This window comes from Chelonia mydas, chromosome 14, assembly GCF_015237465.2.
Source record: "Chelonia mydas isolate rCheMyd1 chromosome 14, rCheMyd1.pri.v2, whole genome shotgun sequence".
Taxonomy (NCBI): Eukaryota; Metazoa; Chordata; order Testudines; family Cheloniidae; genus Chelonia; species Chelonia mydas.
In genome coordinates this window covers 33,666,464-33,680,708 of record NC_051254.2, presented here as the reverse complement: position 1 = coordinate 33,680,708, position 14,245 = coordinate 33,666,464, and the positions used below count along the sequence as shown (strand labels likewise).

Sequence of the window (14,245 nt, the reverse complement as noted above, 5' to 3'; positions counted from 1 at the left end):
CATTGCACAGCAAAATGGGGCCAGGGCCAGGTTTCTGGATGGTCCTGTTACAGCATGGCCATAATACAAAAGAATAATGACAATAATATTGCTCTGTCAATATTCATAAAAGCTGCAATTTTAGAGAATTACTGCTGCCCCGTAGTGCCCATAGTACAGGATAGCTGCCCCTTTCCCATCCCTCACCCTCTACCGGGGTAGCCATTAAACAGTACAGCATCCCCTTTGTCATCAGTTGCCTTGTTTGCCATCCAATGGCTCTTAGAGTGAATAAATGCCTGTTTCTCAATCCTCACCCTCTGCTTGTGAGGTCAGTAGTTCATGGCCTGTAGAAAGCACAGGAGGTTAACTAATGAGAACGGGGAGGCGTTACCCTCTCAGGTGCCGAAGGATGGTGTAGTGATAGAACCTGGAGCATGATGCGGGACATCTGCATTCAATTCCCTGCTCAACCACAGACTTTCTGTGTGGATTTGGGCATGCCCCGTAATCTACCCTGTGCCTCTGTTATACGGAGATGTGAATTCCCTACCTTCCGGCAGTGATTGTGAGGTGTCCTGTCATTTTATTTTTGTGATTAGTTTTTTCAAAATTTTCATGAAGAAACAAACCATTGTTACAGCTCATACATGTTGCCCAACACTGCACATTTTACAGGCTAGCTAAAAAAAATATGCAATTATGCAACTTTGCAACTTGTCAAAACTACAAGACTAGGCAATAGAAAATCAGACGAACCTTGCCTGCGAGGGAGGGGGTAACAACAATTTTTTAAAAAGACACAAATTGGCAAAAAAAAAAAAATGAAATTGGGGAACGGGGGCAGGAAGTGAGAGGGAGAAAGCAGAGAGGTCCGGTGGAATGGAAGTCAGGCATTACTTCAGCATTTTTTATCCAAAAGTATCTGGAAACAGGGCCCACATTTCTTCAAATTCATATAATTTCTTTCCATATTGACGAGCTCTTCTTTCTTGAGGTGTCCCATTGTTAATGTTGGTGAGGGCCACCTCACATACCTAGATAGAATGACTTGAACGGATCATTTCCCACCCCCCACCCCATTTGAACACACAACAGGTTATGAAAATTGTATGTGCTCTGAAAAATCTTGGTGTCTCAAGTGGGGGTCCCCAGTGGCTGAGGCACCCAAAATCAATGTATCCTTTCAAATATTTTGTCATTCAGCCAGGATTGTCAAGGGACCTAATGGAGTCAGGTAACACAACCCCATTGAAATTTAGATCCCTAACCCCCTTAGGATCCTTTGATAATCCCAGTGTAAATTGTTCTTTTATTTTATATTCTTACTTGGGCTTAGTGTATGGAATTGCCTAACTCGAACCAAGTGTAATACAGTTCAATTTTATTCTGAATGTAAAGATCCTGGTATTGACTGATCTCACATTTCATATATTTGCACATCCTCAATTATTATAGCAGCACATTCCCAAAGACCTAGCCAGAACTAGGGACCACCCAGAATCTGTTTCTATAAAACAATAAGCCAGCTCTGCATCTCCCCATTTTCCCTTAATACAGTAAGAAATAAAAACCTTGTGATTTCTAATTTCTTGTAAAATCTACACATTTACTGACAATTTTTCTCAGGGCCTCTTTCACCTCTTTGTTTCTCAGGCTGTATATGAAGGGATTGGCCATCGGTGTCAGAATTGTGTAGCAGACAGAGAACACTTTGTTTAGGTCTCTTAGTGTGTTGGTTTTTGGTAGCAGATACACAATGATCAGGGTCCCATAGAAAATGGTCACCACGATGAGGTGAGAGGAGCAGGTAGAAAATGCCTTTTGCCTCCCGGTGGTGGAAGGGATTCTCAGGATGGTGAAGATGATACAGACGTAGGACATCATGGTTAATACAAATGGAGGCAGAGTGAATATAGCAGCCAGGATGGTAATGACAAGCTCTATCTGGTTGGTGCCATTGCAGCAGAGATTTAACATTTCTGTGGATTCACAGTAGAAATGATCAATTTCATTGGGGCCACAGAAAGTTAATTGTAACATAAGAAATATTACTATGATAACAGCCAGAAATCCATTTATCCAAGACCCAGCTGCTAACTGCAGGCAGAACCTGGTATTCATGAGGGCTGCATAATGGAGCGGTTTGCATATCGCCAGGTACCGATCATATGACATCACTGCTAGCAGATAGCATTCTGCAGCAGCAAAGAAACTAACAAAATAAAATTGTGTCATACAACCACTAACAGAAATGGTATTGTCCCCTGTTAGGAAACTGGCCAGAACCCTGGGCAGGAGGGTGGAGGTGTAGCAGGTCTCCAAGCAGGACAAGTTCCCCAGGAAGAAGTACATGGGGATGTGAAAGTGCCGATCAGCCACAACTAGCGCAACAATGAGGATGTTCCCGGCCAAGGTCACAATGTAGATCGCTAGAAACAGCAGAAAGAGTAAGACCAGCAGTTCAGGAAGATCCCTGAATCCCAGGAGGACAAATTCTGTGATGGACGTTTGATTCTTCCCTTCTGTGTTTGCCATGGGGTGTATCTAGGAAGGATAAAAAGTGAGGAAGAGAAAAATACGTCTTGGAGATGATTGGCAAAAACATACTTAAGCTTTAACCCAGCAAAGAAGAAGTTGGGGGGAAGGAAGCCCCCTGGTTTGATAATGGAGTTGCAGGAACAGAGCTGGCTGGCATGTTGACTCTTTGGATATCTTATCGTAAGTTTTATGCAGCAGATTTAACAAAATATTAACATCTCTCGAATCAGACCAGGAACCCAGTTGCTAGGTTGAAGGGTCTGAGAGCCCACCATAATGGGCAGCCATTTAGACACACATAGTTTGATTCACACTATCTCATATCTCCTCTCATGACAAAGTTTGTCCAAATGTGGGATACCATTACTGAGAAAGTCTTCATATTTTTGTATAAGACAAATCAATCAATCAATAAATCTAGTGTTGGACATCAGACTAGAGGATCTAATGGTCTTTTGTGGCTTTCCAATCTATAAATCTATGACTGTACCTGTGTGATTCTTTCACACTGTTACACAGTTCCAAAATATCAAAAATTCCCAACAGGTAGAGCCAGATTTACCACCTTTAGCAAATATTAATAAGAGTTGAAAACCCTTTCCATTATATAAGTTGTGGAACCTGAAAATGTTGTTAAATTGTGCTGGGAATTCTCTCCCTGTAAAATGAATTCTTGGACTATTAAGGCTGAGACTTCAATAGTACTCTATAGGAGTTAGGCACCCGCTCCTCTTGACGAGTTGGGCACCTAAATCCATTAAGACACTTATAAAATTCCAACCAATATTAATAGGAAAGTTAAAACTTTTATGTCACTGATTTTTCTATTCTCTCTCTCTCTCTCTCTCTCTCTTCTTAAGTAATCAGCTGTATATCCATCTTAAGTAATCAGCTGTATATCCATCTCTCTATCTCCCATGTATATAGAATGGGTGCTGTGTGTCTGCAGGCTACAGTGTCCCTATTTCACCATCTGTATTTATCTCCAGCAGCTACAGCTGGCTTTGTCCCCTGCTATGGAATCCTCTCTGGGACCTTGTGACCAGTGTGAACCTCTAGTGACTCAGGATGGCCTCTTCAAAAACAGGTGTGATTGATTGGTTCACAGAAACATAACTAGCAGAGGGAAACAGGGTAAAAACAATGAAATCCTATGCACATATTGTCTGATTTCACACACCATTTCAGTCTCTCGCTGAAGTTCTCATAATCCTCATCGCAGTCATCCAGGAGGCTCCAGTCTTCCCTGGAAATGTTTTCCTTCAGGGTTGCCTTGTCGAAAGCTACCGGTTGGTGCCTTCTGTTCGCCGTACACAGTGCCTTTTTCTCCACCTTCACAGTGAACGTGAGTCTGGCTCTCAGCAGGCGATGGTCGCTACTGGTGTTGAACGATGGCACTACTGAAGTATCCTGCACGATGCGTCGTCTATCGATCAGAAAGTAATCGATTTCATTCTTTGTCTTCGCATTTGGTGCGATCCGGGTCCATCTTCTGTTGGCCTTCTTTCGGAACCAGGTGTTACCAATGAACATTCTCCTTGTCTCTGCCAATATATCTAGTCGTTCTCGCACGTTTCATTCTCCAATACCTATGAACTTTTCGCCCTCTCTCCCTCTTCCAAACCTTGGCGTTAAAATCTCCCATTGCAATCCTTTATGTGGAACTCTGAGCGAGGGTTTCCTCCAGCTCCTGATAGAATCCTTCCATATCCTCATCTTCACATGCACCTGTGGGAGCGTAGATCTGGACGATTTTGAGGGTACTGTTTTAGTTCAGTAGGAGGTAAAGCACCCCGATACGTGATGACTTCAAATGGCATGAGACGATTTGTCTATCTAAACACTGCCTTTCCTTGCCAGTTTAAGCAGGTTCCACTTAACCCAGGTACCCCCAAAAAACAACGAGGCAGGTTGCCCCCTGGCCTCTCGGATAGTCTGACACCCCAGTCAGAATCTCTCCCCACTTATTCATAGATTCCAAGGCCAGAAGGGTCATCTAGACTGAATCACTGTGAAACACAGGCCGTAAGACTTCCCTGAATTAATTCCTGTTTGAACTAGAGCAGATCCTTCAGAAAAAACATCCAATCCTGATTTTAAAATGTCCACTCATGGGAAATCCACCATGACTCTTTGGTAAATTGTTCCAGTGGTTAATTACCCACACTGATAAAAACTCTGCCTTATTTCTCGTATGAATTTCTCTAGCTTCAACTTCCAGCTCTTAACCCTTGTTATACCTTTCTCTGCTAGATTGATGAGCCCACCCTTATCACATTTCTGATCCCCACATGGTTACTTATGTCAAAGTCAGATTCAGGACTCACATAATTTGTCAGACCGCTCTGTTAATTAGCAAAGCGCTTTGCCAATGCACCCAGATATGTGAGTTCCTGCAAAAGCTCAAGCTAACTTATTTATACAGACAAGCCAAAGCCAATTTAACATAAGAGACAAAAGGAAGCAGAAACTGACAAATATACATACATATCTTATTTGGATACTAACGTTTACCAATATTCTAGCTCAGTTGGAGCTCTAAGTTAATTAGTTTGAGGACCCATTGTCTCACACTCCTTAATGTTTCTCTTCATGACAACTATATTTCAACAAACCCTTCAAGTAGCATTTTTTAATGAATTATAATTTCAATATAATTCATTCTACTTTCACAATCCCTCCTTTTGGTCAAGCTACGCAATGACCAACAATGACTGGGTTCCACATATCAATCGTTCTTTATCTCTTTTTTCATCAGTGATATTTAAAATCATCAAATTAGCACTCTGGTTTGGGGCAGCTATCTGTGTAGCATGCCTGACACAATTTTGGATACAACAGGAAAGTAACTGAAAACATATAAAAATTATTAGGATTCCAAATAGGAGAGTTAGGGCTCCCTGAAACAACCAGTTTCCTATGCCAGAGAAATTGAAAAGGTTACTTAGCCACTTCCATAAAGAACTTGGCTCTTCATGGGGAAGATATGCGATTTGTTCTAAGTGGCTAGCACGATCTATTACCTCATTGGTGTTGTCTGGTATATACACACAGCAGTCTTTTCCAATGCCGCCAGCACTATGTCCAATGCCTGATGGTTTTGGAGGGCCATCTGTCGGATTGCCCCTGTTTCTTTGGCCAGGGCTCTTAAACTTTCTCCGGTTTCATTTGCCATTATTTCAACTACTGCTTGTAACCTTAGGAGCCTTTTTGCATGGTGTATTACTCCCCATAATGGTATTAAGGAACCGCCAATGGCCTCTTCCCAGGTTAAGGGGCTTATGTTATTTACATACCATTGGGCATCTGGTAAGTCCCTTCTTTTTCTCCTGAAATTGCGGAGGCGTTCTCGAGGGAAGGTTCCTAGCACTCAGAATTGTGGGAAGAGTCAGGGGGGATAACAGATTGCTGACCAATTAGCTGGTAGTGCGGTATAAGCTCTGGTCCCACACACCCAGTGATGGCCTATTAAGGCCGGGAAGGGTTGGTTGCACCCATTTGTCATATAGGTGTTTGCAAAGGAGGAGGAGTATCCCCCAAAGGGTACAGGGTAATTCTCCTTACGAGGAGTGCTGTTATTTGCATGACATTGAAAGATTGTATTGTTTTCACTAAGGTTACTGTAGGGGGAACATGAGATTGATTTCTCTGTTTGATCCCAGGTTGAGAAAAAATTCATATCTCCATACCCAGCCCGCCACTTTTTAGTTTTGTTTGAATAATCCCATACACCATTGGCCACAATATGCTGAAGGCAACGGCTTTTCCCCAGATCCAGCCGTGTCCCATTACACACGCAACACCAATGACCTTTTCCCTCCACCACACTTATCCATTTAGATGCATTTATTCCCACCACTTCCCAAGTGTCATTGCTGTTCCATATTTTGTTAAATGGACGAGGCCCTCCAGTGAGGTCTGGGGACTTGAGTGGGATAGCCAGGACAGGAACACCAGTTTGAGAGTGGGCTGGGAAGTGGCTGCAGACCCAGCAATTAGAAATATTAAGGGTCTGAGCTATCCACACCTGCTGCTGGATAAAAGAATTGTCATCGTGGTCTCCCCAGACCGTAAGATACCAGCAGCCGAGGAACAGGCAGAGGCGCATGTTGGAGGCAAGGCTCTTCTGGTTCTGACAACCTCAACTGAGGGAACCGCAGTCACGGTTTTACGCCCACCAGGCAGTCGCTACTGCTTTTTTTTTTTTTTTTTTTTTTGTCGTCTGCTTCTGGCAACCCTTACGAGAGCGTAGATTGTAAGGTATTGCAGACTGTTCCTCTACGTCTTCTTTTGGAGTCAAAATTGACTCTGCGTTTTCCTGAGGTGATGATTGGTTCTCTGGGGATGGTGCCTTTTTACACTATTAAACATGTATCCATGCTGCAATGCCAGATAGTTTAACAGCCCTCTGTGTAGTAAGCAGTACCTGATGAGGACCCTGCCACTGGGGCTCCAAGGCGTGCTTTCGATGATGGCACCGTACGTAGACCCAATCACCTGGCTCGAGGTTGTGGCAAGCGTCGGAGGTGGGTTCCGTGGGCCAGGCGGCTCAAACCTGTGAATGGAAGTGACTTACAGCTTGCATTAGTCCCTTGCAATACTGAAGGAGCGCACTGTGAGTCAAGTTCAAATCTGGAACAGGAGTAATGGTAGTCATAGCTCGCATAGGGCATCCCATAACAATTTCAAAGGGACTTAATTTATGCCTTTGGGATGGAGTGGATCTCATGTCCATAGAGGCTAATGGTAAGGCTACTGGCCAGCTTAATCCTGTAGAGTCACAAATTTTAGCAAGCTTATTCTTAAGTACACCATTTCATCTTTCAACTGCACCTGCACTCTATGGGTGGTAGGAACAGTGCAACAGGTGTTTGATATGCAATATACGGTCCAGGTATTGAACAAGTTGTCAAGTAAAATGTGTACCCCGATCACTGGACAGAGTAGCAGGAATTCCCTTGGCAGGCACAATATGATTTAACAAACATTTGGCAACAGACAGTGAGTCAGCCTTGCGACAAGGAAAGGCTTCAATCCAACCAGAGAATAAACATACCATAACAATATAAATTCATATTGTTGACACTTAGGCATTTGTACAAAATCAAGTTGCCAATGCAAGAACGGTGCTTGAGACAGACCCCAGAACCCTGGGCCACTTTTACAGGTTTACCAATATTATGGCTTTGGCAAATGGTACAGGCTGCACAGTGGTGGGCTGCAAAAGAGCTAAAATGGGGGGCCCACCATCCTGTCTTAGTTACAGCAGAGACCATCCCCTCCTCTCCGACATGCGAAACACCATGTAGCAGGGTGGCCAGAGACGGGTAGAGTGAAAAGGGGGCTACAAGGGCACCAGTAGGCGAGCGCCAAAAAGAATTGGGATGTAGAGAGCAACCTTGGGCAACCCAGGATTCTTTCTCGGTTTCTGGGGCAGAGTCTTGGAGCAGGGTGAGGTCAGTGAGGGACCAGGAGGGTAAGAGGAGAGCGGAGAACAAGGGAATCAGACATTTCGACTAGGCGCGCTGCAGCAGCCACAGCACGCAGGCAGGGGGGTAAGTCTTGGGCAACAGGGTCTAAAGTGGCAGAGAAATAAGCCACTGGGCGGTTCTTTTCTCCATGCATCTGAGTGAGAACTCCAAGTGCACACCTAGATTGCTCGTGGCAGAAAAGGGTAAAAGGCTTAGAATAGTCAGGCAGCCCTAAGGCAGGGGCAGAAGCCAAACCCTGTTTGAGGGAAACAAAGGCAGAATTGGCCTCAGGGGGCCATGGCATGGGGTCAGCCACAGAGAATCGAGTGAGTTCCTGGAGAGGTTTTGCAAGGGAGGCATATTGGGGAATCCATTGTCTGCAAAATCTAGCCATGCCTAAAAACTTCTGGACCTGGCGTGGGGAGCGGGGTCGGGGAAAGCTAAGGATAGCTTGGACGCGGGTGGGAGAAAGTGCACGGGAACCCTGGGAGAGGAGAAAGCCAAGGTATGTGACAGAAGCTTGACAGAGTTGTAGTTTAGAGCGAGAAGCTTTGTGACGCTTATTTGCTAGGGCAGTAAGGAGCACTAAAGAGTCAGTTTCAGAGGCAGACAATGAAGGGGAACAGAGGAGTAGATCATCTACATATTGGACTAGTGTGGACCTGGATGGGAAAACAAGGTCAGCAAGGTCTCGGGCTAATGCTTGGGAAAAATATGATGGGCTTTCAGTATACCCCTGGGGCAGTGTGGTCCATGTGTACTGTTGCCCCTTGTAAGAAAAGGCAAACAGGAACTGGGAGTGAGGGTGAACCGGGACAGAAAAGAAAGCAGAGCACAAATCAACAACAGTAAAATGAGTTGCATCTGGTGGGATAGAAGCCAGAATCTTTGAGAGAGGCAAGTTTTGATTCTGTCCACCTATGATTTGCCTCTTCCCACCACTGAATGAAACAATCAACCTCTCCTTTGCCAATTTAGTTTTAGGTTGGCCGAGTTTGTCTTTTAAGACGTCTACTCGATCTTTGTCTCAAAATCCTAACTGTGGCCACTGAATTTTGGGATTCTCCTGAGTTAGCCTAGACCATTTTTCCAGAAATTTACAGGAGTCCGGACCCTTCCTAAAATACATAAATTGAGCCAGCATTCCTTTAGGGAACTGTCCCGACTTAGACGTCTGGTTACCCATACAGGAGGACTTTACACACCAATCACACAAGAAGGAAAGTCGGGTTCGTCAGAGCGATGCCCGATGCAACACACAAAAGGAGCCCACAGGCTACTGACTCAATTGCCTTTGCTTTCACACCAAGGGTTTTACCCAAGGCGCAGTGCGGCTGCGATTGTGCAGATTTCACTCACTCAGACCATGGGGAGAAGAACCCTTTGGTCAGCCGATCCCCGGACGGAGATGGCGCCCAGACTCAAACACACCACAGGGCGGACGGATAGACACAGAGACAAGACAGTCCTCAGTCCGGACAAAACACAGAAATAATTACCTGACCAGATTCCTGATGTCAGAGCCCGGGATTCCTACCAGAACAGAGTGGGAACCAACAGGTTCGATGGCGTAGACTTCACTGTGGTCATGCACTCTTTCGTTCTGGCGGAGGACTGCTCGGGTCAAATGCCCAGCTGCCAGCTTGCCACGGCCATCCTAAGAACAGTCAGGAGTCACACAGCCCCAGTGAATATGGTTGCCATCTCAGTGGAACCTCCAAATTGTCAAAGTCAGACTCAGGACTCACATAATTTGTCAGACCACTCTGTTTATTAGCAAAGCGCTTTGCCAATGCACTCAGATATGTGAGTCCCTGCAAAAGCTCAAGCTAACTTATTTATACAGCTAAGCCAAAGCCAATTTAACATAAGAGACAAAAGGAATCAGAAACTGACAAATATACATACATATCTTATTTGCATACTAACGTTTACCAATCTCCTAGCTCCTTAATGTTTCTCTTCCTGACAACTATATTTCAACAAACCCTTCACGTAGCATTTCTTTAATGAATTATAATTTCAATTTAATTCATTCTACTTTCAACATGGTTACTTACAGACTGTGATCAGTTTGCCCCTTAACCTGCTCCTTGTTAAACTGAACTGATTGAACTCCTTGAGTCTTCCAATCCTTTAATCGTCCTTATGGCTATTCGCTGAACCCTTCTTGAATTGTGAATTGTGGGCACCACAACTGGACACAGGATTCCAGCAGTGGTCGCACCAGTGCCAAATACAGAGGAAAAATAGCCTCTCTGCTCCAGATTACCCCATTTATATATCCAAGCATCACATTAACCCTTTGAGCCACAGGCTGTTTTTTTATCCACTCCAAAGTCCCTTAGTTCAGGGTTCCTGCCCAAAGGTCCCCTGGGGGTTGGAGAAGGGCGTCTGAACCTGACTACACTGGTTCATGCAGTGTCGTAGCTGAAAGCTTGTCTCTCTCACCAATGAAAGTTGGTCCAATAAGAGATATTACCTCACCCACCCTGTATCTCTAATACACTGCTTCATGCATTTCTCCTAAGGGGCTTTTCCTTTCGAGCATTAGACCATTGAGGTCTGTCTACGGCTACCATGAGCGAGTGCTTGCAGAATTTAACCCTTATCTATCCATACCACAGCCACCCAAAGTAACTGTGAGTATCAGCAGGACTTGGACCTGGGCCTGTAAGGTTAACGGGTAAGTAATATCCCCATACTGCAACCTGGCAGTGCCTGTAGCTGACTCATTCCCTGTGGCCCATAATCTGCAGTGGTTGTATGCCACAGTAAATTCCATCCTGCGTGATCGGACTGAAAGTACTCTTGGCTCCTTGACCCTATATTCACCTATGGGGTGCACCAAGAAGTGTCCAGGCAACAGTGTGGATCCCAGCCAGCTGCCAGGACAGCCCTGCTTCTCTGTGTCTGAAGTCCTAGTACTGACCTCGACTCTGACTTGGATTCTGATTCCTGATCGACCCCTGGAAACACAACTGGGATGCTGATACCTGGTTTTGACCCTCGTCCCAATTCCTGATTCTGTCTCCGGCTCTGACCCTCGGCTTGACTCTTGACCCTAATACTGACTCTGACCCCTGGCTTCAGTTCTGGGATCTCCAGCTCCTAACACTTGTCCTACCTACCTCTGCCCAGCATCCTGACACAGACGATGTATCGTAAAAATGAATACAGATACTTCCCACGTTCTTCACAGAAGGCGAATCTTAAATTGCTAATGCTTAATTACTCAAGCACTTTAATATCCTGGTTTAGAAGGTGATATATAAATGCAAAGCTGCAGCAGTTTGGAATTGGGTGCTCACCTCTATTCATAGGACAGCTCACACTTGAGTTGATGAACTCATTTCTCAGGGTTTGAGACAAGGTGGGTGAGGTAATACCTTTTATTGGACCAACTTCTGCTAGCGAGAGACATGTTTTCGACTACATAGAGCTCTTCAGAGTTTGGCAGACAGGACTCCGGTTCCACTGAGGTTCTTGTCTTTCATCATTCTGCAGAAATGGGACTTTCTCAGTAAAGAGACCTGCAGTTATCTGAAGGGATGAGCTGGTGCCTGTGATCTACCTTTGGAAAATGGGCTTCCCCTTCGATTTAATAAGTGTAAATGCTCTCTCATATTTGTATTCTTTCTTCATGCTTTTCAATACAATCCCACTTCAACCTTTCTCCCACTTGGTTCATTTTGTGTCTCCAAAGCTTTGTAGCTAACAATGCCCAGTGTGACTTACAATTATACAAGTCCCACTGTACATCATGTTTTAGTCTAATGATCCTTTGTGGAAAATATTTTAGATCATGGACAAACAGCAGCTTACATTTTTGGGAGATGCCTGTCCAAGGTGATGGCCAGTTATCATGTACTTGCACTGCCCCTGAATTAGTATTCAAGATATGCTGCCATCTAATAGGCATTTTTGAAAATAGCAGCCCATATCTCACTCTTACAACATGCTGCCACCTAGTGGCCATTTTACCATATAACTTTCCCATTATTGACAGGTTTCAGAGTAGCAGCCGTGTTAGTCTGTATCCGCAAAAAGAAAAGGAGTACTTGCAGCATCTTAGAGACTAACCAATTTATTTGAGCATAAGGTTTCGTGAGCTACAGCTCACTTCATCGGATGCATAGAATGGAACATATAGTAAGATATATATATAGATATATACATACAGATAAGTTGGAAGTTACCATACTAACTGTGAGAGGCTAATTAGTAAAGATGAGCAGGAGAAAAAAACTTTTGTAGTGATCATCAAGATGGCCCATTTAGACAGTTGACAAGAAGATGTGAGGCTACTTAACATGGGGAAATAGATTCAATATGTGTAATGACCCAGCCACTCCCGGTCTCTATTCAAACCCAAGTTAATGGTATCTAGTTTGCATATTAATTCAAGCTCAGCAGTTTCTCCTTGGAGTCTGTTTTTGAAGCTTTTCTGTTGCAAAATTGCCATCCTTAAATCTTTTACTGAGTGGCCACAAAGGATGAAGTAAAAAGAAAAAGAGTACTTGTGGCACCTTAGAGACTAACCAATTTATTTGAGCATAAGCTTTCGTGAGCTACAGCTCATGAAAGCTTATGCTCAGATAAATTGGTTAGTCTCTAAGGTGCAACAAGTACTCCTTTTCTTTTTGCGAATACAGAGTAACACGGCTGTTACTCTGAAACCTGTCATTATGTGGACAGAGTTGGCATCGGGCTTTGTTGCAAAGATAGGTTCCTGGGTTAGTGTTTTTGGTGTGTGGTTGCTGGTGAGTATTTGCTTCAGGTTGGGGGGCTGTCTGTAAGCGAGGCCTGGTCTGTCTCCCAAGATCTGTGAGAGTGAGGGATCATTTTTCAGGATAGGTTGTAAATCTTTGATGATGCGCTGGAGAGGTTTTAGTTGGGGGCTGAAAGTGACAGCTAGTGGCGTTCTGTTATTTTCTTTGTTGGGCCTGTCCTGTAGTAAGTGACTTCTGGGTACTCTTCTGGCTCTGTCAATCTGTTTTTTCACTTCAGCAGGTGGGTATTGTAGTTGTAAGAATGCTTGATGGAGATCTTGTAGGTGTTTGTCTCTGTCTGAGGGATTGGAGCAAATGCGGTTGTATCTTAGAGCTTGGCTGTAGACAATGGATCGTGCGGTGAGCCATCAGGGGCTCGTTCACCTGCACATCTACCAATGTGATATATGCCATCATGTGCCAGCAATGCCCCTCTGCCATGTACATTGGCCAAACCGGACAGTCTCTACGCAAAAGAATAAATGGACAGAAATCTGACATCAGGAATCATAACATTCAGAAACCAGTAGGAGAACACTTCAACCTCTGTGACCACTCAGTAAAAGATCTAAGGGTGGCAATTTTGCAACAGAAAAGCTTCAAAAACAGACTCCAGCGAGAAACTGCTGAGCTTGAATTAATATGCAAACTAGATACCATTAATTTGGGTTTGAATAGAGACTGGGAGTGGCTGGATCATTACACATATTGAATCTATTTCCCCATGTTAAGTATCCTCACACCTTCTTGTCAACTGTCTGAATGGGCCATCTTGATGATCACTACAAAAGTTTTTTTCTCCTGCTAATAATAGCTCATCTTAACTAATTAGCCTCTCATAGTTTGTATGGTTTCAGAGTAACAGCTGTGTTAGTCTGTATTTGCAAAAAGAAAAGGAGTACTTGTGGCACCTTAGAGACTAACCAATTTATTTGAGCATGAGCTTTCGTGAGCTACAGCTCACTTCATCGGATGCAGCCGATGCTCAAATAAATTGGTTAGTCTCTAAGGTGCCACAAGTACTCCTTTTCTTTTTATAGTTTGTATGGTAACTTCCAACTTATCTGTATGTATATATATATATATATATATATATATATATCTTACTATATGTTCCATTCTGTGCATCCGATGAAGTGAGCTGTAGCTCACGAAAGCTTATGCTCTAATAAATTATTTAGTCTCTAAGGTGCCACCAGTCCTCCTGTTCTTTTTCCCATTATTGTATTGGCTACTGAACTCTATTGGTCACTAGACCGTATTTCTGACACCCCCAGCAGCCCCATTTCCTCTACTCTGCTGCCATCTAGTGTTGATTTCCCAGCATGGCAGCCTGTTGTTCTCTCCTCTAGTGAATTCTTCTCTTCATAGCTGCCTCTTTCCAGTTCTTGACTCTCATGTCAGCTGGTGCCCGTTATTTAATATAACGGCCCATAACTCACTCCATAACATCTGCTATTATCCACCTTTCACTGTGCAGCA

At 44.0% G+C, this 14,245-nt stretch overlaps 1 protein-coding gene across 1 annotated transcript; it reads right to left on the bottom strand.

The window, feature by feature from the left end:
• Positions 1 to 1,563: 1,563 nt before the first annotated feature.
• LOC119567661 (olfactory receptor 10A7-like) lies at positions 1,564 to 2,517 on the bottom strand. Its single transcript, XM_043528519.1, has 2 exons — positions 2,255 to 2,517; positions 1,564 to 1,969 (listed from the first exon to the last, which is right to left on the bottom strand). Exons 1-2 carry the CDS (start codon positions 2,515 to 2,517, stop codon positions 1,564 to 1,566), a joined length of 669 nt encoding a protein of 222 aa, XP_043384454.1.
• Positions 2,518 to 14,245: the final 11,728 nt, after the last annotated feature.